The following is a 23774-nucleotide window of genomic DNA, read 5'->3' as shown; positions in this document are numbered from 1 at the left end:
TTGGAACAAAGAAAAAGATCTCTGAAAATTTCAAGAGGGCTAATATAATTCTAATTCCAAAGGCTAATAAAGATCCATCAGAGATGACTTCATATAGACCCATTTCTTTACTTGGTCTTGATTATAAAATATTGATGAAGCTACTGGCTGAAAGATTGAAACCTCTGTTGCCAGCGATTGTGCATCAGGACCAGGCAGGCTTTGTCACTGGTAGAGCAACAGAACTGAATGTAAGGAAAATTCTACAGGTAGTTTGCCGATATGGGGGGGAGCGCTCTGCCCTGCCGGAGGCCTTCCTGCTATCCCTGGATGCAGAGAAGGCCTTCGACAGGGTGGAGTGGCCCTTCCTGATCCAGGTGTTGGAGAAATTTGGATTTAGGGGTTTGTTTAAGGACTTTATTGTCAAGGTTTATTCAGATATTAAGGCCTTGCTATTGATTAATAATTCCATGTCAGAGTCCTTTGAGCTAACAAGAGGCACAAGACAGGGGTGTCCGATGTCTCCATTATTATTTGATCTCATAATGGAACCCCTTGCTATTAGATTGAGAGACTTGTTGATTGGAATTAACATAGATCAGGTAAAATGTAAAACTGCTTTATTTGCAGATGATCTTTTGTTATTCGTTGCCGAACCAAGGAATCAAATTGGGGCCATTGTAAGCCTGTTTGAACAATATGGGGTGGCTTCAGGGTATAAAACAAACCTCTCAAAATCTAAAATTATGTGGCTGAAGCGTAATCCAGAGGAAGTACAATCTTTTCAGTTTATAGAAACTAATACTTTGGAGTATCTAGGGTTGAAGATCTCTGCTAACACAGCAGACTGGTATAAAGATAATTTCGCAACAATGCTGAGGGATAGCAGAGAGAAATTAAAATCGTGGGCATCACTCCCAGTCTCCCTATCGGGTAAGATAGCTCTCTTTAAGATGTTTATTATTCCCAAGATTCTCTATACCTTGAGGATGTTTCCTCTCTTGATAAATAAGGTTGATTTACGGCTTTTTAATCAAGCATTAAGACTGTTTTCATGGAGTGGGAGAAAACCGAGACTGAAACTAGCCAAGCTATACCAGCCCTACGATAAAGGTGGGCTGGCCTTACCTAGTCTAAAATGGTATAATCAGGCTGCTATTTTACGATTTCCTATGGATTGGTTAACAAGGTCGTTCTTATATTCTGATGAGACCCTAGAGAACCAAGTCTGTGCCCGGCTTTCCTTAAACTATGTTCTGTTCGCCTCGAATGGAGAACTAGGAAAGAGACTATTGGAGCACCCTCTATATAGAGATATAATACTAGTTTGGAGAAAATTATCTAAATCTGTTGGAATGAGGCATAACATCTCAAAATGGTTGCCGATAAGCGGTAATATACATTTCCCTTTAGGTAACATGGTGGACATCTTTAAAAAATGGTCACCAGAGAGACGATTGATAGTGAAAGACTTTTATGACTTTAACTTATCCAAAGTATATACATTCGATAGATTTCAAGAGATTTTTCCGGAAATACAAAAAAACATATATTTTATTTTATACAAGTAAAAAGTTATATTCTTAAATTAATGAATTTGGCTCCCCAGATGTGGGAAGAACATCCTTTGGTCGATGTTGTAAAAGTGAGGAAAGGATTGCTATCCTTTATTTACAAATTCTTGTTGTCTCTAGAAGAACTTAGACTTGACTTCTCACTGGACAGCAATGTTCGATTCTCCGGACCTCGAAACAATACTTTTAAAGAGTTTGAAGACTACTCAAAAACTGTTCTCTTCATCCCCCTATAGAGAAATTTAATTTAGAGTGCTACATAGAGACTATTTAACCCCACGGAGAGCGGCTAAGTGGAACAAGAATGTTCTTAATCTATGTTCCAAGTGTCATTCTCAGGACCCAGACCTGAATCACTTATTTTGGGGTTGCCCCAAACTAAACCAGTTTTGGAGGAAGGTGGAATATTTTCTTTCTAATATAATAAATAAGAAAAATTCAGCTAACAAGAGAATCTATCGTTTTTTTGAGATCCCATGTCTCCTGGGATAGAGATGTTAATTTTATATTAGTAGCAATAACAACTATTAGAACACTTCTTTTTAAATATTGGATTTCTTGTAAGACACCTTCTATTCCAGAGGTGAGGAAAGTATTATTAGATGCATCAATTAAAGCTGCTTATGAATTAAAATTAGGGGAGCCCTCAGGAGAAAAATTTTGTAGAAAATGGAAGGCCTTTGTGTGCTTCCAGGGAAATGATTTTGTACATTACATAGAACAAATTATCAATATTAAGCTAAATTAGAGAGGGGTCTGGGGGAGGTGGGGGAGGTGGGGGAGGGGAACGAGAGAAATGCAAAGATTGTATTTAATCCCCTTTTTTTTTTTTTTGAGTTAGGGATATCTGGGAAATGTTATTAAACTTTAGATAAGCAGAATCTTCTTTTGATTTGTTTGTATGTCTTGAGTTTCTGCTCATATTTTTCTTTCATTTTCTTTACTCCATTGTATGGAGAAATGTTCGTTATTTTTGTATGTAATAATAAAAAATTAATAAAAAATAAAAAAATATGTTCTTCATAGATAAAACATTTAGATATACAATAAAATATAGAATATGGAATAAATAGTTATAAATGAAATTAACTAAGATAGGATTAGTCAGAAGTTAGTAATGGGTTAAATTCTGTTTTAAGGACAATGTATTTAGAACTGTCACATTTACATTCAGTTGTTGTTGTCAATCAAAACACCTATACTGCTAGCTAGACATAGTATTATTAACACTCTAATGCACTGCGCATGAACAAGTTAAAATAGTATTTTCTATATGTCAGCCAAAATTATAAAGTCTTTTAAGGAAGATAAAATATACAAAGATAGCCTTTTAATTTATGGTATGCTTTGATTTCATTGGCTTAAAATTTGTATATAAGCTTTACATTTGTATGAGGCTATTGTTATCTTCTGCCTTCAGATCTCAAGGTATGTATTAATCTTGATGTGATTAATAAATGATTTATGTCAACTAATATTTGATAAATATGAGTATTAATTTAATCTGTTAGATAACCCAGATTAAATATTTGTCTATAGTTAGGGTTTTCCTGTCTAACCAAGGCACATAATAAGTCATATTAAAGAATAATTCTTACAAGCATCTCATTTTTATCCTTTTTTGCGAGAATCATACTTATACATCTGTTGCTAAAACACTCATTTAATGACAGCCCTTAGACAGGAGGTATACGACACAGATAACTTAAATATAAAATTAAAAGTGTGGAAATAATGTTGGTTACCTTAAAATCTATATGCAAACAAAATTAAACACCCACATTTCTCATGTCTTAAAGGGACACTGAACCCAAATTTATTATTTTGTGATTCAGATAGAGCATGAAATTTTAAGCAACTTTCTTTCCTCAACACTTCTTTAGGGAACACCATGAGGAAGTGATGTTACGCTTACATAACTTGATTGCAAAAGATTATGTTAGAACATAATTATTTTCATACATATACATGTAAATATTATTTTATATTTAATTTATTTCTATCTCACATTATGTTGATCTGCAGCACAGTAGTATTTTATTAAAGAATTTTAACCTTTCTATTTGCATATATTTTTGTAATCTGTTTTACTTCAAAAAATTACATAGTGAGAATGATAATCTGCAAACAGGGACAGGTTAAAAGGACATGATTCAGATAGAGCACATGATTTTCCGATTTACTTCTATCTATCTAGCTATTTATTTATGTATTTTTAAAGATACTTAGGTAGACTCAGGAGCTGCTAATTAGTGGCTGCACATATATGCCTCATGTTATTGGCTCGCCTGAAATGTTCAGCTAGCTCCCAGTAGTGCATTGCTGCTTCTTCAACAAAGTATACCAAAAGAATTAAGCAAATTACTTAACAGAAGTAAACTGGAAATTTGTTTAAAATTGTATTCTCTATCTGAATCATGAAAGATTGTCCCTTTAAATATTGTAGGAACCGTACAGTAAGTCAGTCATGGGATGCATTTCCTTTTTTCTGACTGGTTATTTCATTCTCTGCTGCTAACTGGACGGTATATAAAGTTTTGCACAAAATATAAAGCCTCCTACCTATCAATAAAATACACAGATTTATATACACTCTGATCTATACACAACAATGTAGACACATGAACATACACTAATACACATACTGAGACTTACATTGATGCACCAGAGAGGTAATACTAAGAATCAAATGTATTTAAATATATTTGCATATACGGTCACAGTCATTAAGCAATAAGGGATGTCAAAAGTGAGATATGTTACTTCTGTAAATCTATTTTTGTTCTTTGATGCAGCAAACTTCCATGGACGAGGAACCACAGAAGAACTATGTTTAAATTTATATTTTTTTTCTTCTTGCTCTGGAAATGTACGTCCTGAATACATTGTTTTATTTAATGTTAATTTTTTTTAAACTGTGGAAAATATGACTGTTAGGGAATCAGAGTTTTTGGTGTTATTGATTTTTATGTTCAATAATTTTTTTTACTTGATTAATAACTCTTTTTCTTTTTTCTCTTTTAAGCTGATGGAAAAAGCACAAACAACAAAGGAAGTAAGTAATACTGGAGAAATGCTACTATAGTAATATTTTATTTTTATATATATATATATATATATATATATATATATATATATATTTATATATATATTTATTTATTTATTCTGCACACATTTTAGTATATGTAACTGTATGTGAATTAAAATGATTGTCTCTCAAGGGCATACTGGCCTTTTTTAATCATTTGATGAAGGGGCGGTTGGCAGTTTATATTTCTTTTGACATAACTCACAAATTAATATATAAATGGTTTGAAGCATTTGCTTAGGATCTAGGATGAATTTTTTTAGCGTGATAGTAACCAGGCATATTATTTATTTTATTTTGATAGTGGACATATTTTAGTAGACACTTTAAGGGATTTATAATGTATATGGGATTATTTATTTAATGATATACAAGGTAAACTTTATGTACTTCATAAAGGAGGCTAAGTTACTTATCCCTGTAGTTCCATAATAATAGCACCTTTAGACCCTTAGGCCAGATGCGTATTCCAGCGATCTTTCTCTGCCATCTATAAAGACAAACATTAGCCATGTATGGCTCTTGTACTCTTGAATACTATTATGAGCCAACATCAGGCTTTAGACTGCAAATCCATGCCCAATACTTTAATGCCATTTATGAGCAGTTACCTGATTTCAGGTCACACATCAGTAATTACTACATACATTTTATGCCAGATTTAGCACACTACAGATCCTAAACCAAACCCCCTTTCACCCTTGAAAGGGTGCTATTAAAAAAAACACAGTCCCCAGACAAGAGGCACATGTCTCTGAACCTGTTTGTACCAGATTTGAGGATCAGATATCCTACTCCAAACCTATGCCCCTTGCATCCCTTGCATAGAATTACAGTAGCTCTTATTCTATTGGCTATTCAAATCAGCCAATAGAATTACAGTGCTCTCATCCGATTGGCTGATTTGAATTTGAAGGCTCAAATCAGCCAATAGGAATTCAAGGGACGCCATTTTTAATCGCGTACCTTGAATTCCTATTCAGTTTACGGCGGAGATCGTATGAAGAGGATGCTCCACGCTCCATGGCTCCGCGGTCCTCAGTTCAGGCGTCGCCGTTCTTCAGTTCCAGCGTGGCCGGTCTTCAGTTCCAGAGTGGACGGTCTTCAGCTCTGCGGTCATCGGTCTTCAACTCCTCCGCTCCGCGCCGGCTGGTTCCTGGAAGAAGAAGAGGTCGTCGCCTGAAAGAAGACTTCTCCGCCTGGAACAGGACCTTCTCCGCCGGTCTTCAGGACAGGTAAGGAGCACTTGGGTGTTAGACTTTTTAAGGGGGGATCGGGTGGGTTTTAGAGTAGGGGTGTGTGGGTGGTGGGTTGTAATGGGGGGGGTTGTTCTTTTTTTTACAGGTAAAAGAGCTGATTACTTTGGGGCAATGCCCCGCAAAAGTCCCTTTTAAGGGCTGGTAATAGAGCTGATTACTTTTGTAATTTAGTTTAGGGTAGGGAAATTTTATTATTTGGGGGGCTTTTTTATTTTATTAGGAGGCTTAGATTAGGTGTAATTAGCTTAAAATTCTTGTAATCTTTTTTTATTTTTTGTAATTTAGTGTTTGTTTGTTTTTGTAATATAGTTTAGTGTATTTAATTGTATTATAGTTGAGATAATTGTAGTTTATTTAATTAATTTATTGATAGTGTAGTGTTAGGTGTAATGGTAACTTAGGTTAGGATTTATTTTACAGGTAATTTTGTAATTATTTTAACTAGGTAGCTATTAAATAGTTATTAACTATTTAATAGCTATTGTACCTAGTTAAAATAAATACAAAGTTACCTGTAAAATAAATATAAACCCTAAAATAGCTACAATGTAATTATTAATTATATTGTAGCTATCTTAGGGTTTATTTTATAGGTAAGTATTTAGTTTTAAATAGGAATAATTTAGTTAATAATATTAATATTATTTAGATTTATTTAAATAATAATTAAGTTAGGGGGTGTTAGGGTTAGACTTAGGTTTAGGGGTTAATATATTTAATATAGGTGGCGGCGGTGTAGGGAGATTAGATTAGGGGTTAATAAATTTAATATAGGTGGCGGCAGTGTAGGGGGATTAGATTAGGGGTTAATAAATTTAATATAGGTGGCGGCGGTGTAGGGGGGATTAGATTAGGGGTTAGTATATTTAATATAGGTGGTGGCGGTGTAAGGGGATTAGATTAGGGGTTAATAAATTTAATATAGGTGGCGGCGGTGTAGGGGGATTAGATTAGGGGTTAATAAATTTAATATAGGTGGCGGCGGTGTAGGGGGATTAGATTAGGGGTTAATATATTTAATATAGGTGGCGGCGGTGTAGGGGGATTAGATTAGGGGTTAATATATTTAATATAGGTGGCAGCGGTGTAGGGGGATTAGATTAGGGGTTAATAAATTTAATATAGGTGGCGGCGGTGTAAGGGGATCATATTAGGGGGTAATACATTTAATGTAGCTGGCGGCGGGGTCCGGGAGCGGCGGTTTAGGGGTTAATATATTTATTATTAGGGGTGAGAGGGGGGATTGCGGATAGAGGGGTATACGTGTCGGGATGATGTTTGGGAGGCGTGTTAGACAGTTACGGGAGATTTCATATTTAGTACGTTTTTGTAGGCGCAGGCAGTTTCTAAAGTGCCGTAAGTCACTGGTGACTCCAGAAATTTATACTTACGCTTATTTCTGGACATCGCTAGTTTGTCCAACTTACGGCACTTTAGCAACTGCCGGCGCCGTATATGTGATAGCCCGATGTGCGAGGTCAAACTACGGGCGGCGCAGGTTTCCACACTTGCGCTGAAACCTGCGCCGTATATCGGATCACGCCCCAGAGTTTTCCAAGCACTCATTGGTAGGTACACTCTGTACCCCCCCGTCTATCAGCATTACCAGCAGTTGTTTGGGAGGGATCAGGGAGGTGTCATGTGTGAGGGTAATCCCTTCACTACAGCAAATATTACCTTAATAACTAACTAATTAACCCCTTTGTTGCCAGGAGTTTCAGAAGTGAGTCAGCTGCAATTAGCGGCCTTCTAATTACCAAAAACCAATGGCATGCCATGCATGGCTACCATTTCTGAATAAATGGAAGCTTTTACAACAATGTGTCTTATGATTGCAGTAGTTGTATGTAAATAATTGCAGTGAGAAATCTAAAGTTTGTGAAAAAGTTATCAATTTTTTTTATACGCTTGCATTTGGCAGGCAAATGGTGGCATGAAATATACCTGGGATTAAAATATTTCTATTTCTGTTCAAACTTACGGCTAGATTTAGAGTTGGGCGGTAGCCGTGAAAACCAGCGTTAGAGGGTCCTAACGCTGGTTTTTACCGCCCTCTGGTATTTGGAGTCAGTCAGGAAAGGGTCTAACGCTCACTTTGCAGCCGTGACTTTTCCATACCGCAGATCCCCCTACGCCATTTGCGTATCCTATCTTTTCAATGGGATCTTTCTAACGCCGGTATTTACAGCCGCAGAAAAAAAACAGTAGTTAAGAGCTTTCTGGGCTAACGCCGGTTTATAAAGCTCTTTACTACTGTGCTCTAAAGTACACTAAAACCCATAAACTACCTATGAACCCCTAAACCGAGGTCCCCCCACATCGCCGCCACTCTATTAAAATTTTTTAACCCCTAATCACGCCGCTGCCACCTACGTTATCCCTATGAACCCCTAATCTGCTGCCCCTAACACCGCCGACCCCTATATTATATTTATTAACCCCTAATCTGCCCCCCTCAACGTCGCCTCCACCTGCCTACACTTATTAACCCCTAATCTGCCGACCGGACCGCGCCGCTTTTATAATAAAGTTATTAACCCCTAATCCGCCTCACTCCCGCCTCAATAACCCTATAATAAATAGTATTAACCCCTAATCTGCCCTCCCTAACATCGCCGACACCTAACTTCAATTATTAACCCCTAATCTGCCGACCGAATCTCGCCGCTACTGTAATAAATGGATTAACCCCTAAAGCTAAGTCTAACCCTAACACTAACACCCCCCTAAGTTAAATATAATTTTTATCTAACGAAATAAATTAACTATTATTAAATAACTTATTCCTATTTAAAGCTAAATACTTACCTGTAAAATAAACCCTAATATAGCTACAATATAAATTATAATTATATTGTAGCTATTTTAGGATTACTATTTATTTTACAGGCAACTTTGTAATTATATTAACCAGGTACAATAGCTATTAAATAGTTAATAACTATTTAATAGTTACCTAGTTAAAATAATTACAAAATTACCTGTAAAATAAATCCTAACCTAAGTTACAATTAAACCTAACACTACACTATCAATAAATTAATTAAATAAAATACCTACAATTATCTACAATTAAACCTAACACTACACTATCAATAAATTAATTAAATAAAATACCTGCAAATAAATACAATTAAATAAACTAACTAAAGTACAAAAAATAAAAAAGAACTAAGTTACAAAAAATAAAAAAATATTTACAAACATTAGAAAAATATTAAAATTTTAAACTAATTACACCTACTCTAAGCCCCCTAATAAAATAACAAAGACCCCCAAAATAAAAAAATGCCCTACCCTATTCTAAATTAAAAAAGTTCAAAGCTCTTTTACCTTACCAGCCCTGAAAAGGGCCCTTTGCGGGGCATGCCCCAAAGAATTCAGCTCTTTTGCCTGTAAAAAAAACACATACAATACCCCCCCCCAACATTACAACCCACCACCCACATACCCCTAATCTAACCCAAACCCCCCTTAAATAAACCTAACACTAAGCCCCTGAAGATCTCCCTACCTTGTCTTCACCTCACCGGGTCCCGATCTGTCCAGAAGAGCCTCCGATGTCTTGATCCAAGCCCAAGCGGGGGGCTGAAGAGTGACGTCCATCCTCGGGCTGAAGTCTGGATCCAAGCGGTGGCTGAAGAAATCCATCATCGGGCTGAAGTCGGAAGTCCATCATCGGGATGAAGTCTTCTATCAAGCAGCATCTTCAATCTTCTTTCTTCCGGAGCGGAGCCATCTTCTTCCCAGCCGACGCGGATCCATCCTCTTCTAACGACGCCTACTCGCCGAATGACGGTTCCTTTAAATGACGTCATCCAAGATGGCGTCCCTCGAATTCCGATTGGCTGATAGGATTCTATCAGTCAATCGGAATTAAGGTAGGAATATTCCATCAGCCAATCAGATTCAAGTTCAATCCTATCAGCCAATCGGAATTCGAGGGACGCCATCTTGGATGACGTCATTTAAAGGAACCGTCATTCGGCGAGTAGGCGTCGTTAGAAGAGGATGGATCCGCGTCGGCTGGGAAGAAGATGGCTCTGCTCCGCTCCGGAAGAAAGAAGATTGAAGATGCTGCTTGATAGAAGACTTCATCCCAATGATGGACTTCCGACTTCAGCCCGATGATGGATTTCTTCAGCCGCCGCTTGGATCCAGACTTCAGCCCGAGGATGGATGTCACTCTTCAGCCCCCCACTTGGGCTTGGATTAAGACATCGGAGGCTCTTCTGGACAGATCGGGACCCGGTGAGGTGAAGACAAGGTAGGGAGATCTTCAGGGGCTTAGTGTTAGGTTTATTTAAGGGGTGTTTGGGTTAGATTAGGGGTATGTGGGTGGTGGGTTTTTTCCAGGCAAAAGAGCAGAATTATTTGGGGCATGCCCCACAAAGGGCCCTTTTCAGGGCTGGTAAGGTAAAAGAGCTTTGAACTTTTTTAATTTAGAATAGGGTAGGACATTTTTTTATTTTGGGGGGCTTTGTTATTTTATTAGGGGGCTTAGAGTAGGTGTAATTAGTTTAAAATTGTTGTAATATGTTTCTAATGTTTGTAAATATTTTTTTATTTTTTGTAACTTAGTTCTTTTTTATTTTTTGTACTTTAGTTAGTTTATTTAATTGTATTTATTTGTAGATATTGTATTTAATTAATTTATTGATAGTGTAGTGTTAAGTTTAATTGTAGATAATTGTAGGTATTGTATTTAATTAATTTATTGATAGTGTAGTGTTAGGTTTAATTGTAACTTAGGTTAGGATTTATTTTACAGGTAATTTTGTAATTATTTTAACTATTTTAGCTATTAAATAGTTCTTAACTATTTAATAGCTATTGTACCTGGTTAAAATAAATACAAAGTTGCCTGTAAAATAAATATTAATCCTAAAATAGCTATAATATAATTATAATTTATATTGTAGCTATATTAGGGTTTATTTTACAGGTAAGTATTTAGCTTTAAATAGGAATAATTTATTTAATAAGAGTTAATTTATTTCGTTAGATAAAAATTATATTTAACTTAGGGGGGTGTTAGTGTTAGGGTTAGACTTAGCTTTAGGGGTTAATCCATTTATTACAGTAGCGGCGAGATTCGGTCGGCAGATTAGGGGTTAATAATTGAAGTTAGGTGTCGGCGATGTTAGGGAGGGCAGATTAGGGGTTAATACTATTTATTATAGGGTTATTGAGGCGGGAGTGAGGCGGATTAGGGGTTAATAACTTTATTATAGTAGCGGTGCGGTCCGCTCGGCAGATTAGGGGTTAATAAGTGTAGGCAGGTGGAGGCGATGTTGTGGGGGGCAGATTAGGGGTTAATAAATATAATATAGGGGTCGGCGGTGTTAGGGGCAGCAGATTAGGGGTACATAGGGATAATGTAGGTAGCGGCGGTTTACGGAGCGGCAGATTAGGGGTTAAAAAAAATATGCAGGTGTCAGCGATAGCAGGGGCGGCAGAATAGGGGTTAATAAGTGTAAGGTTAGGGGTGTTTAGATTCGGGGTACATGTTAGAGTGTTAGGTGCAGACGTAGGAAGTGTTTCCCCATAGAAAACAATGGGGCTGCGTTAGGAGCTGAACGCTGCTTTTTTGCAGGTGTTATGTTTTTTTTTCAGCTCAAATGGCCCCATTGTTTTCTATGGGGGAATCGTGCACAAGCACGTTTTTGAAGCTGGCCGCGTCCGTAAGCACCGCTGGAATTTAGAGTAGCAGTGGCGTTAAATTATGCTCTACGCTCCCTTTTTGGAGCCTAACGCACTGAAAACGCAGTCATTCTGTGAACTCTAAATACCAGCGGTATTTAAAAGGTGCGGGGGAAAAAAAGCACGTGTAGCTAATGCACCCCTTTGGCCGCAGAACTCTAAATCTAGCCGTTAGTGATAGCAAAAATGCTAAAAAAAAATATCTCTGGTACCATAGGCAAGTTTGTCTTTGAAATTCTGGTAGAGAAAGGGTAAGAAGGTCCCTCAGATAGGGATGCCAGCTGTGCTCAATAAAATCACTGTATAACCTATAGGTGACTGGGCACAGGTAGTAGGTCGAGTCATACAATATCCCCCCAAAAAAACCCTCTTGATACCACCATGTATATTTTTCACGACAGAGTAGTCATGTTATCCTCTTGGTTGCCAGTAACACACATAAAAACTATTGATTTGACCCCTCTGACTGCCAGGAGCACACACACAGCAATAATTTAACACCCCCATGGCTGCCTGTAACAAATATAATAGAAAATGCACAGTGTTCCTTCTTTTTGGGCCATATTTGTACTACATAAAGGCTAAGGAGATCCTTTACATTTAGCTGACACTATATATTTAAGAAGCTGAAACCGCTTCTTTTTTATTTTCCCTCTGAAGTGGAGAGATTAATCATCCCGACACTCGCTCACTCGGGGTTATTGACATGCACTACTCTAGCACAATTACATTTTATAAATATACTGGACATTTAAAGGGACAGTCTAGTCAAAATTAAACTTTCATGATTCAGATAGAGAATGCAATTTTAAACAACTTTCCAATTGACTGTTATCATTACATTTGCTTTGTTCCTTTGATGGTATTTTTGAACAGCTAAACCTAGGTATGCTCAAACTGATTTCTAAACCGTTAAAAACCGCCTCTTAGTTCAGAGCATTTTGAAAGTTTTTTACACTTAGACAGTACTAGTTCATGTGTGTCATATAGTTAACATTGTGCTCACTCCCATGGGGTTATTTATGAGTCAGCACTAAACTGCCTGTCTGTCAAAAGCACTGAGATAAGGGGAAGTCTGCAGAGGCTTAGATACAAGGTAATCACAGAGGTAAAACATATATTAATATAACTGTGTTGGGTTTGCAAAACTGGGGAATGGGTTATAAAGGCATTATCTATCTTTTTAAACAATAAAACTTGTGGTGTAGACTGTCCCTTAAAGTGTCCAATATTTTTGTACAGATTTTACTGGACAGCATACTAAAATACCAGACTGTCCGGTTGAATACTGACAGCTGGCAACCCTACCCTTAGAGTAAAGTCCTTTTAAGAACCCATAAAAAAACAAACTGTTATGTTCAAGGGGACGTGGAAGGCACAAGGAAACTTTCATGATTCAGACAGAGGCCTCTATTTATCAAGGTCTGTCGGACCTGATCCGACAGTGCGGATCAGGTCCGACAGACCTCGCTGAATACGGAGATCAATACGCTCTCCGTATTCCGCATTACACCAGCAGCTCACAAGAGCTGCTGGTGCAACGCCGCCCCCTGCAGACTCGCGGCCAATAGGCCGCCAGCAGGGGGCTTCAATCAACCTGATCGTACCCGATGTCGGTCCGCCTGCTCAGAGCAGGCGGACAGGGTTATGGATCAGCGGTCTTTGTGACCGCTGCTTCATAACTGCTGTTTCTGGTGAGCTTGCAGGCTCGCCAGAAACACGGGGCATCAAGCTTCATTCGGAGCTTGATAAATATGCCACAGAGTGTATGATTTCAAAATGGCATCCAATTGACCCACTAGTAGTATTTGAGGAAAAATTATTCGTGGCTATGAAGATTTAAGGTGAAAATCTCACCTCAGGAAAAAAAAGAATGAATGGGGCAAGCAGAGGGGGATTAAGAAAATAAAAACTACAGAATGAATCAAAGTATTTCACAATATTATAGATGCATAAAAATGTACCATTACATATAAAATAATGCACATATTAAGAATTTTTAGTAATGTCTACTTAAATTTACCATCACTTAATTTACAAATATAGGTTAATCATTCAGAATGCGTGATTATTGCATTAGTAAGTCTGTTACATTAATTGTGGAGAAATCTATACATACCTATATATGAAATCATTTATTTACAAGAGAATCCACCTCTGGATATTAAACTAACGTAAGGTAGGCCTTAAAGGGACACTGTACCCAAAAAATTTCTTTCATGATTCAGATTGAGCATGAAATTTTAAGCAACTTTCTAATTTACTCCTATTATCAAATTTTCTTCATTCTCTTGGTATCTTTATTAGAAATGCAAGAATGTAAGTTTAGATGCCGGCCCATTTTTGGTGAACAACCTGGGTTGTCCTTGCTGATTGGTGGATAAATTCATCCACCAATAAAAAAGTGCTGTCCAGAGTACTGAAACCAAAAAAAAGCTTAGATGCCTTCTTTTTCAAATAATGATAGCAAGAGAACAAAGAAAAATTGATAATAGGAGTAAATTAGAAAGTTGCTTAAAATTGCATGCTCTGGCTGAGGTTCCGGTGGAGGAGGAGCTACATGCAGGTGCTGCACAGGTGCCTGCTCAGGTGCTGCTAGCTCGTTTCTCCAATCACTGGGAAATTGGTGGAGGATTCCCGCACCAGCCCCAGGCTCTGGGGCTATTCCCCCCGATAGATACCGCAGACCTACTCCAGAACCCCACAGTGGCACGCCATCCCACTGTGCTGAGCTTACCTGCTGGCTAACTGGTACTTCTGGCTACAGCTCTCTGCCTATTGACCATTTGGTCTTGAAAGCGGCTTGTGACTGTCAGTGCCTCAGCTCACTATCTCTGACTTTACTTACAGCCCCGCTATTCCTCTGAAGCCCAGCTCTCCCCCCCCCCCCCTCTGTGAGGCTACCACCCCTGAATGAACTATCCCCCGCCCCTCGCGGGGCCCGCCCCTCGCCCTCCCCCACCGGTGCTGCGTGGGAGGGAGTCGGACTCGGAAGGGCTGCTGGATCCAGCGCGTGGCCGCCTCTCTGCCCCGTTGCCCGCTTGGTGTGGCGACATCCTCTCCCCCCCCCACCGGTGCTGCGTGGGGGGAGTTGGCTGTGTTCTTTTCTCAGGGCGGAGGAGCCTCGGCCCTGCTGACCGCGAATTGTCCCGCAAACGGCTGGAAGTCGGATGCCGCGGGTGGTAGCTGGACAAACAGCACAGGAGGGGGTGAGTTTCATTCAAAAACACTGTGATACATGTTATATGGTAATGGCAAAAGTGCAAACTCCAGAAGAGGAAAATGCTAACATCGAATAACATTGAAGCAGAATAACTAAACTTTACACGCAGAACGGATGACTCTCTAAATCTGAACGGGTATTACAAGAAATCCCCACTTAAAGTAAACAGATATATACCCTTGCCTGGACACTTAGGAAAGGAGGAGAAGGGATAAACATCGCCCTATAGCTGAACTTAACTAATACATCTCAGACTGAAAACACTACCTGCTAGATTTAAATCCTGGATATGGTATATGCTGGAAAATATTAATTAGATATTCTGAACTTTACTCCTCTAACTGACTCAAGGTTCAAATCTGGTGTCTACATAAAATAAGTGCATACTGTGTTAACAGCTAAATACTTTGCAACTATATAGATTCCTTTTTTCTCCTTTGCTTTTTCCTTTTTTTTTTTGTGTCTGCTTTTTTCCTATCTCTTTAGCTCTCCAGTTAAATCAGGTGTTTAGCTTTAATGAAGAAAAACTATTGTTCCTATTGTTGTTTCTATAAAGGGACCTTAACATGAGACCCTTATAGTCTGAAGATAATCTTGTATAAGCTTTATTACATACACTAATTCAGTTGGAGATATATTGAATCTGCGGCTGATATCTTTGTGAAAACTGGAACTGATATAGTAATTTATAAAAGTCTCTTCAAAAATCTAAAATTAAAATCGTATGTGTGGTATCACACTAGCAGCAAAAAATAATTGCCTTACTTATTGTTATAGAATAAGACCCAGCCTAATATAGGCAGCTGCTGGTGTAGGAGCTCATATATGTAACTGCTTGAAACTATAGAAACATATTAGGAATAGAAAGGAAAAGTTTATAACATCTGAGTTCAATAAGATTTGAACGGGTATAGATATAGTTTAATATAGAATTTGTTACTATAAACTGGTAAGATACAAGTTTTTACATAAATTTATCTGCACCATATCCTAACAATTTGTATTTAAACTGTAGTAAAGAAACAACACCTTTCTAGTGATTCTTGAAAGGTAGGCATCTACCATCTTTAGAGCCTCACGAGATGTTCTAAGTACTTACTTACTCTACCTTACTGGGTGTTGATCCACCTCATATACTTTGAATTACAATATATCTCACCCTCCACTTAATCTTATTCAATATCCCCTTCCCTTACTGCCATGGTTGGACCTTCACACAGCTAATATAATCACCCCTACGTAGACACTCCAACCTCCCACCCTCCTTTCCTTTTTTTTTTTTTTTTCTTCCCCCCTCCCTCCCCCACTTGATCCACACCGTTCACTTTTCTCCCCACTTGCTTATCCTGAGATTTAATTATCTCTCTAACTTTCCACTTGGTGGCTTTCTATGTGTCTAGAGAGCACCTCACTCTAACTTTTTTTCACGTCACGACATAAAAATTCACATTTTTACTTTTTTCGGCACATGGATAAATTTTTACACACCCCACACAAGACCCCCTCTCCAGCCATGGCAGCCAGACAGAGGGATAGGAAAACAAAAAATACACAAGAAAGTGTTACCGACATACAACCTATATTGGCAAGTGTACCAGCGACACAAGAAGTAACTAATATTCAAAGTCTGGTCACCTGCATCTCGGATGCCCTCACCCCTAAATTTGATGCCATTAAAACTGAATTAAAACAAGATATTCTCTTGTTAACACAGGAAGTCCGGCAGTTCTCTGCTAGACTACAAGAAGCAGAACAAAGGATATCTGACCTGGAAGACCTAACTACCTTACATAGCTCTAAACTTGAATCAGCAGACACTAATATACAAAAAATCCAAAATAAATTAGAAGATTTAGAGAATCGTTCCAGAAGGAACAACATAAGAATCATTGGTCTTCCAGAGGAACAACAAAATGAGAACCTTGTATCCTTTATCTCAGAGGTATTACCTAATATTCTCAAAATACCTTCTACACATTATCCCATAATGGTTGAGAGAGTACATAGGCTGGGTTCCCCCTATACAGACAATAAAGGCAGAAATAGACCCAGGCCTATCATAGCAAAACTCTTAAACTACCAGGACAAAATTACCTTATTTCAATACTACCGTAAACTGCAACCGGTTACATTCAATGGGGCTACATTGTTAATGTTCCAAGATTTCTCTGCTGATACAGCAGCAAAAAGACGGGAGCTTGCCCCCATTTGCTCCAAATTCATACAGAAAGGCTACCGAGCAATGATAATGTATCCCCACAAACTTAAGGTTATAGCACATGAAAAATCGCACTGGTTCGAAGAAACCAGTTCGGCTGAAAATTTTTATAAATCACTCGACTCCTTAACCCAACAATAGAGTATAAGAGTGTAATAAAATGTAAAAGTTAATAAAAATATGACTAAAAAAGCAGGCGTACATTAGGGTAGACCCCCGTCTCTGGATAGACGGGTGTCAAGGGATTTCTTCCCCTCACGTGTGCAGTGACTTTAAAGGGAAAGAAGAAGAAGCAAAAACCTTTCTTGTCCCCCCTTTTTTTTTTTTTTTTTTTTTTCCCCTTCTCACCCTTCCTCCCCCTCTGTGCGATCTCCCTATACTTTTCCCATCATATCTCTCTCCTAAAAGGAAAAAATAGATAAATGTAAAATAGTATCATGGAATGTAGGAGGGATCTCTACACCCATTAAACGTAAGGCAATTCTCACACAATTACGTAAACTTCAAACTGATATTGGTTTCATTCAAGAAACACACTTGACTGCAGAGGAAACCCTAAAATTAAAAACTTCCTGGGTTAAAGAAGTATATTTTGCTTCTGGTGTTAAGAGAAAGAGGGGGGTAGCAATATTAATAGGTAAAAAAATCAAATCAGAAGTGGTCCACTGTGTGGCCGATCCAGGGGGGAGATATGTCCTTTTAAAAATAAAGATTGCTCAAAAGTTGTACACACTCTGTAACACATATGGCCCAAACGTGTTTGATCCAGAATACTGGAACACTTTACAATCGAAGCTTCTATCATTCACAGAAGGCTCTTTAATCATTGGTGGTGATTTCAATATGGCACCACAATGCCCACTAGACAGGCTAAGACAAGACACTAAACACCTGAAACAAAAAAGAGATAATTTAGAAACCAAGTTATATAAAAAAATCATGCATAATTTAGCCATATATGATATATGGAGAAATCAGAACCCAACTGCTCAGGAGTTTACCTGCCTCTCAAAGGCCCATAAAACTATGTCTAGAATTGATATATTTCTGATCGATGACCGTATCTTAACAACAAGGGTCAAAGCGGCAATAATGCCGATATTAATATCAGATCACGCACCTATCTACCTTGAACTACAACTAGCATTTGGGCAGCCTACTTCATCACGCTTCTTCTTCCCCTATTACCTAGCATCTGATTTTATATTTAAAAACTAGTTATTAAATAAATATAAAGAATATGTATATTTCAACAGAGAATATCTGAATAGACCCGAAATATTCTGGGAGACGGCGAAAGCAGTGATGAGGGGGGAAATTATCGCATAGCGCCACTTTTAAAAAAAAAATCAGACTAAGGGAAAAGGAATCTTGCAAATTCTTGCTTAATTCTTATAATCAATTTCTACTTGATAGAACTTCTCTTAACTGGGCAAAATATGTGCGAGCAAAAAACGAGAGAGACGCCATTGTATTAACTCAACAAACACAAAAAGAGCTGAAAATTCAGGCTAGATTGTATAGGTACGGCAATAAGTCAGGCAAAATATTGGCTAAATTAATTAAAAATGAAAAAAAACAACTAAATATAGACAAATTGCAGCATAAAGGGGATTATCTTACAAAACCTGATGATATTCTGAATGTATTCTATGAATACTTTAAAGAACTTTACACGCTTAAAGCCACTGAGGTAAATAAATCGGCTGAGTTTTGGAGCACAATTGAACACCCCACACTGGCTCCAGAAATTACCAATAGCCTTAATGCACCCGTTACGGCGGAAGAGATCAAGAAAGTAATATCTAAATTATCCCTAAATAAAGCAGCTGGCCCTGACGGTCTTCCGAGTGAATTTTACAAAATCGTGCTTAGCGAAGTCACCCCGCATATTTCTACTCTTTTTAATAGTTTTTTTACTGATGGCAAACCCATTCCTCCCTCCTTTTCTCAGTCTTACACAACACTAATACTTAAAGGAGGCAAAGACCCTGTTTGTAAGGAATCATATAGACCTATAGCCCTCCTTAACGTTGATTACAAAATCTTAGCAGCAGTATTGGCGGCTAGATTACAAGGAGCTCTTGCAAAAATCATACACACAGACCAATCCGGGTTTCTAAATAACAGAAATTCCGCTGCAAAAATTAGGGAGGTCTTAGTGGTGACAGAATACCACGAGATAATGTCAGATGTAACCAGCGGGGGAGAGGGCATACATGATCTTGCCATCATATCTATCGATGCAGAAAAGGCATTCGATTCAATTATCCATGAGCATATCTATTCTTTGTTAAATCATTTCGGTATCAAGGGCAAATTTACTGATTTCATAGTAAATCTGTATACCCTATCTGCTACACAACTGATAGTAAATAATAGTTTCTCTCCTTCTATTCCTTTAGGCACTGGTACGCGTCAGGGCTGCCCTCTCTCCCCACTCCTTTTTAATATTGCCATTGAACCTCTGGCAATTAAACTAAGACAATCTCTCGATGGTATTAAAATTCATAATCATGAAATCAAAATCGGACTCTATGCAGATGACTTGCTTGTTTATATGTCAAATACTAAATTAAATATGCCGAAACTTTTCCGTATAATGGACTTCTTCGGTTCATTCTCGGGATATAAAGTAAACTACACGAAATCCGAAATACTTTGGCTCAGGAATACGGAAAATTCTGTAACAAATACACCACTTCGACAGGTTACAGATTCCTTTAAATATCTAGGGATCTACATCCCGGTCAAAACTGCGGATCTCTACAATCTTAATATCCCTCCAGTGCTGAAAGTGATCAAAGAAAAACTTAAGAATTGGCAAAACTTGCCACTATCACTATCCGGTCGAATTGCCTTATTCAAAATGGCTCTCCTCCCGAAATTACTCTACATTCTTCAAAATACACCTATAATACTATTAGGGAAAGATATCCGATCAATTAATAGTGCACTTATAGAATTTTTATGGCAAGGAAGGAGATCAAAAATATCCCTTGGGAAACTTTCAGTACCAAAAGAAAGTGGAGGATTGGCTCGCCCTGATATACGGCTATACAACTTCTGTTTCCTTGCGCGAGTAGTCATAGACTGGATCTCTTGTAACAATTATATCTTAAACAACGATCTAGAATCTAATGTCTGTCACCCATACTGGTTATCTGCACTCATTCACCTTGATTTAAAAGAAACCCCGACAGAAATCAAGAAGCTGAAAATAATTTATAATCCGCTTAAAGCATGGCAAAAAATTGCTAAGCTTTTTTCAATAAATAGTAAAGCCTCTCCATATCTCCCGATATTAGGAAATCCTAAATTCCAGGCAGGTATTCACTCTGCTGTCTTTAAGAGATGGCATCATATTGGTCTAAATAGGGTTCACCAAATAATAGATAAAGAAAGACATTGTATCAAATCATTTCAAGAGCTAAATATAGAATTTGGCCTGCCAAACAAAGACTTCTTCACATATCTACAACTTAGGCATTTCGCGCTGGAATTAGTTAAAGAAAAAGGCTGGAATTGGAACATAGGTAAACTTGAAGATTGGCTGATATTATCTAGGAACGGCTGTATGTCCATTACACCATGCTACCACTTTCTAGGTTTAAATAAAGGTGCCTCTGTTATAACACAATTGACTGCAATTTGGAATACATTAACTGCTCAGAGTAATATAGAAATAAAAACTCTTCAACTTTCAATTAACAAGGTTACTCAGAACGCACTTTCGGCCACATGGAGAGAAGCCCATGTTAAATTTCTTCACAGGGCATATTTTACCCCTGAGAAAGGCTACAGGTGTGCCAACTTAGGGTTTTATAAATGCCCCAAATGTTCATACCTTGCAGCCAATTTTCTACATATGATATGGTATTGTCCGAAAGTCAAGATATTATGGCTCAAAGTAGAATACTGGCTAAAAAATGTATTAAAAATAACCCCTCTTTCTCTAACACTATTTCAGATAGCACTCTGCTTAAGGGAAGAATCTGGTAAACAAAACAGTGAAAAGGTGGTAATTTCCACTATTCTAGCTACTAGATATTTAATTTTTAAAAAATGGAAGACTCGGTCAATTCCATCTCTCTCTGAAGTGAAAAACTGTTTGAAAAAACAGTGCATACTAGAACAAAGAGACACAAATATAGACAATGAACAGGATGTTAAAAGATTTTTCGATAATTGGGCAATCTTCCTAAAAACATTTTCTCCTACAGAATTAAATCATATAATTTTTCCCTTTCAAAACACAGAAATAGTTTTACTAGGGAACTGGTAGATAGTAGGAAGGGTCCAGTGTAAGAGTGATAAAGGGAAGTGGTCCCCCCCTTTTTTTTTTCCCTTCTCCCTCTTTTTCTCTTTTCTCTATTTTTTTTTTTTTTTTTCTTTTTTCTTTTTTTTTCTTTTTTTCCTTGTTATTGTTTTGTTTTCTTGTTTTTTTCTGCACACGTGGGGGGGAGAAATCGAGTGGGATTGAAAAGGTAAATAAAACTCTAACAGGCCCATTTATCAAGCTCCGTATGGAGCTTGAAGGGCCGTGTTTCTGGCGAGTCTTCAGACTCGCCAGAAACACAAGTTATGAAGCAGCGGTCTAAAGACCGCTGCTTCATAACCCTGTCCGCCTGCTCTGAGCAGGCGGACAGGAACCGCCGGAAATCAACCCGATCGAATACGATCGGGTTGATTGACAGCTCCCTGCTGGCGGCCGATTGGCCGCGAGTCAGCAGGGGGCGGCGTTGCACCAGCAGCTCTTGTGAGCTGCTGGTGCAATGTTAAATGTGGAGAGCGTATTGCTCTCCGCATTTAGCGAGGTCTTGCGGACCTGATCCGCAGTGTCGGATCAGGTCCGCAAGCCCTTTGATAAATGGGCCCCCAAGACATCTTCACAGAAAACTTTATAAGATGTAGCAACATTATCAACGCTCATTAATGTAATCTTGATTGCCTATATTAACTAAAATTGACACAGAACTATTTAAATTAAGCAAGGTCATTGTGTTATGTTACGTCATCATAGTTTTATATTTCTGTTTCTAATCTTATTGTTTTTGTATGAACAACAAATGCATTATTTCCGGTTTGTATTAACTATGTTTTGGTTCAAGATACCTTTAAGGATAAAGGTACAAGATGTAACAATACTATGAAGTGTAATTAATATATCGTCAAATATGTATGATAAGTAAAACTAATATAATATTGTTTAAATTTAGCAAGGCCATCGTGACGTATTGGGTTTTACAGGCCTTGTAGTTCTGTCCCTATTTCTGTTTTCTGTGCAAAGATAACAAATGTATGATATTTTGTATTTTGTTTTGGTCCATAAATAAAATAAAAAAAAAAAAAATAGCATGCCCTAAAAAAAAATAAAAAAAAAAAATTGCATGCTCTATCTGAATTACAAAAGAAAAAAATTGGGTTCAGTGTCCCTTTAAGACAACAAAAGGGAATTAATTTGCTCAAATTGTAAAAATGTAACTTCAGAAGACCCCTCTTTCACTCATTCTCTAAAGATTGAGATCTACTAATGAAATTACCTTCAAAGTTTTCCTGTCTAGGGAACGACTAAACCCCTATGATGAGAGAGACACTGAGTCTAACAAATGACACAGTGAACACTGGTGACAGAAACAAGCTAATTCTCACACTTGTGTAATATAAACAATGAAGTGACTATGTGAGTATGCCTATTCTTGAATACACAATTCTGTCTGGAAAGGAAATACTAACACTTATTAACCCTAAGGGCCGATTTATCATGTTCGGTTGGACATCGATAAATGCTGACAGCATATGCTGTCGGCATTTATCATTGCACAAGCATTTCGTGTGAACTGCTTGTGCAATACCGCCCCCTGCACATTCACGGCCAAGCTAGCAGGGGGTGTCAATCATCCCGATTGTATCCAATTGGGATGATTGCTGTCCGCCACCTCAGAGGTGGTGAATGAGTTAAGGAACAGTGGTCTTAAGACCGCTGCTTCTTAATTTAAGTTTCCGGCGAGCCTGAAGGCTTATGCGGAAACTACTGCATTCGCAGCATCATAAATAGGCCCCCTCGACTCAATATAGGAAGTATACAAACTGTAATATTCATACATTTAACGTGTGTCAGTAGTGTATGATATGCTAACTTATACAATAGACTCTTAAATAAGAATATGGGCTAGGGCTATCACCACTCTAAACTGAATTATACTTCCAGAAAATAGCAAACCAACAAGTACATTTTACACACTCTTTGAATAAGAAATACACTGTTGTAAACTCAGATATCATTAAAGGGACACTGAACCCAATTTTTTACTTTCATAATTTAGATAGAGCATGCAATTTTAAGCAACTTTCTAATTTACTCCTATTATCAAATTATCTTCATTCTCTTGGTATCTTTATTTGAAATGCAAGAATGTAAGTTTAGATGCCGGCCCATTTTTGGTGAACACACAATGGGGCATATTTATCAAGCTCCGTATGGAGCTTGATGCCCCGTGATTCCTGCAGGCTCGCCAGAAACCGCTGCTCCATAACCTGTCCGCCTGCTCTGAGCAGGCGGACAGACATCGCCGGAAATCAACCCGATCGAGTACGATCGGGTTGATTGACACCCCCCTGCAGTCTGCAGGGGGCGGCATTGCACCCGCAGCTCTTGTGAGCTGCTGGTGCAATGCTGAATACGGCAAGCGTATTGCTCGCCGTATTCAGCAAGGTCTGGTGGACCTGA

General features: G+C 38.0%; 1 protein-coding gene across 6 annotated transcripts in view; it reads left to right on the top strand.

Annotated features, from left to right (window-relative positions):
* Positions 1-4189: 4189 nt before the first annotated feature.
* The window catches only part of MILR1 (mast cell immunoglobulin like receptor 1), a 267612-nt gene continuing 248027 nt past the window's right edge, over positions 4190-23774 (top strand). For 5 of the 6 annotated variants that reach the window (XM_053708062.1, XM_053708053.1, XM_053708043.1 and 2 more), the window contains exons 1-2: positions 4352-4422; positions 4579-4608. In XM_053708062.1, the coding sequence (XP_053564037.1) occupies positions 4383-4422; positions 4579-4608 (70 nt within the window). In that variant the 5' untranslated portion in view covers positions 4352-4382. Of the gene's footprint in view, positions 4226-4351; positions 4423-4578; positions 4609-23774 lie in introns of those variants that run through there. The other variant, XM_053708026.1, reaches the window with a different exon arrangement.

Source organism: Bombina bombina, chromosome 1, assembly GCF_027579735.1.
Source record: "Bombina bombina isolate aBomBom1 chromosome 1, aBomBom1.pri, whole genome shotgun sequence".
Lineage (NCBI taxonomy): Eukaryota > Metazoa > Chordata > Amphibia > Anura > Bombinatoridae > Bombina > Bombina bombina.
This window is presented reverse-complemented; position numbering and strand designations above follow the sequence as displayed.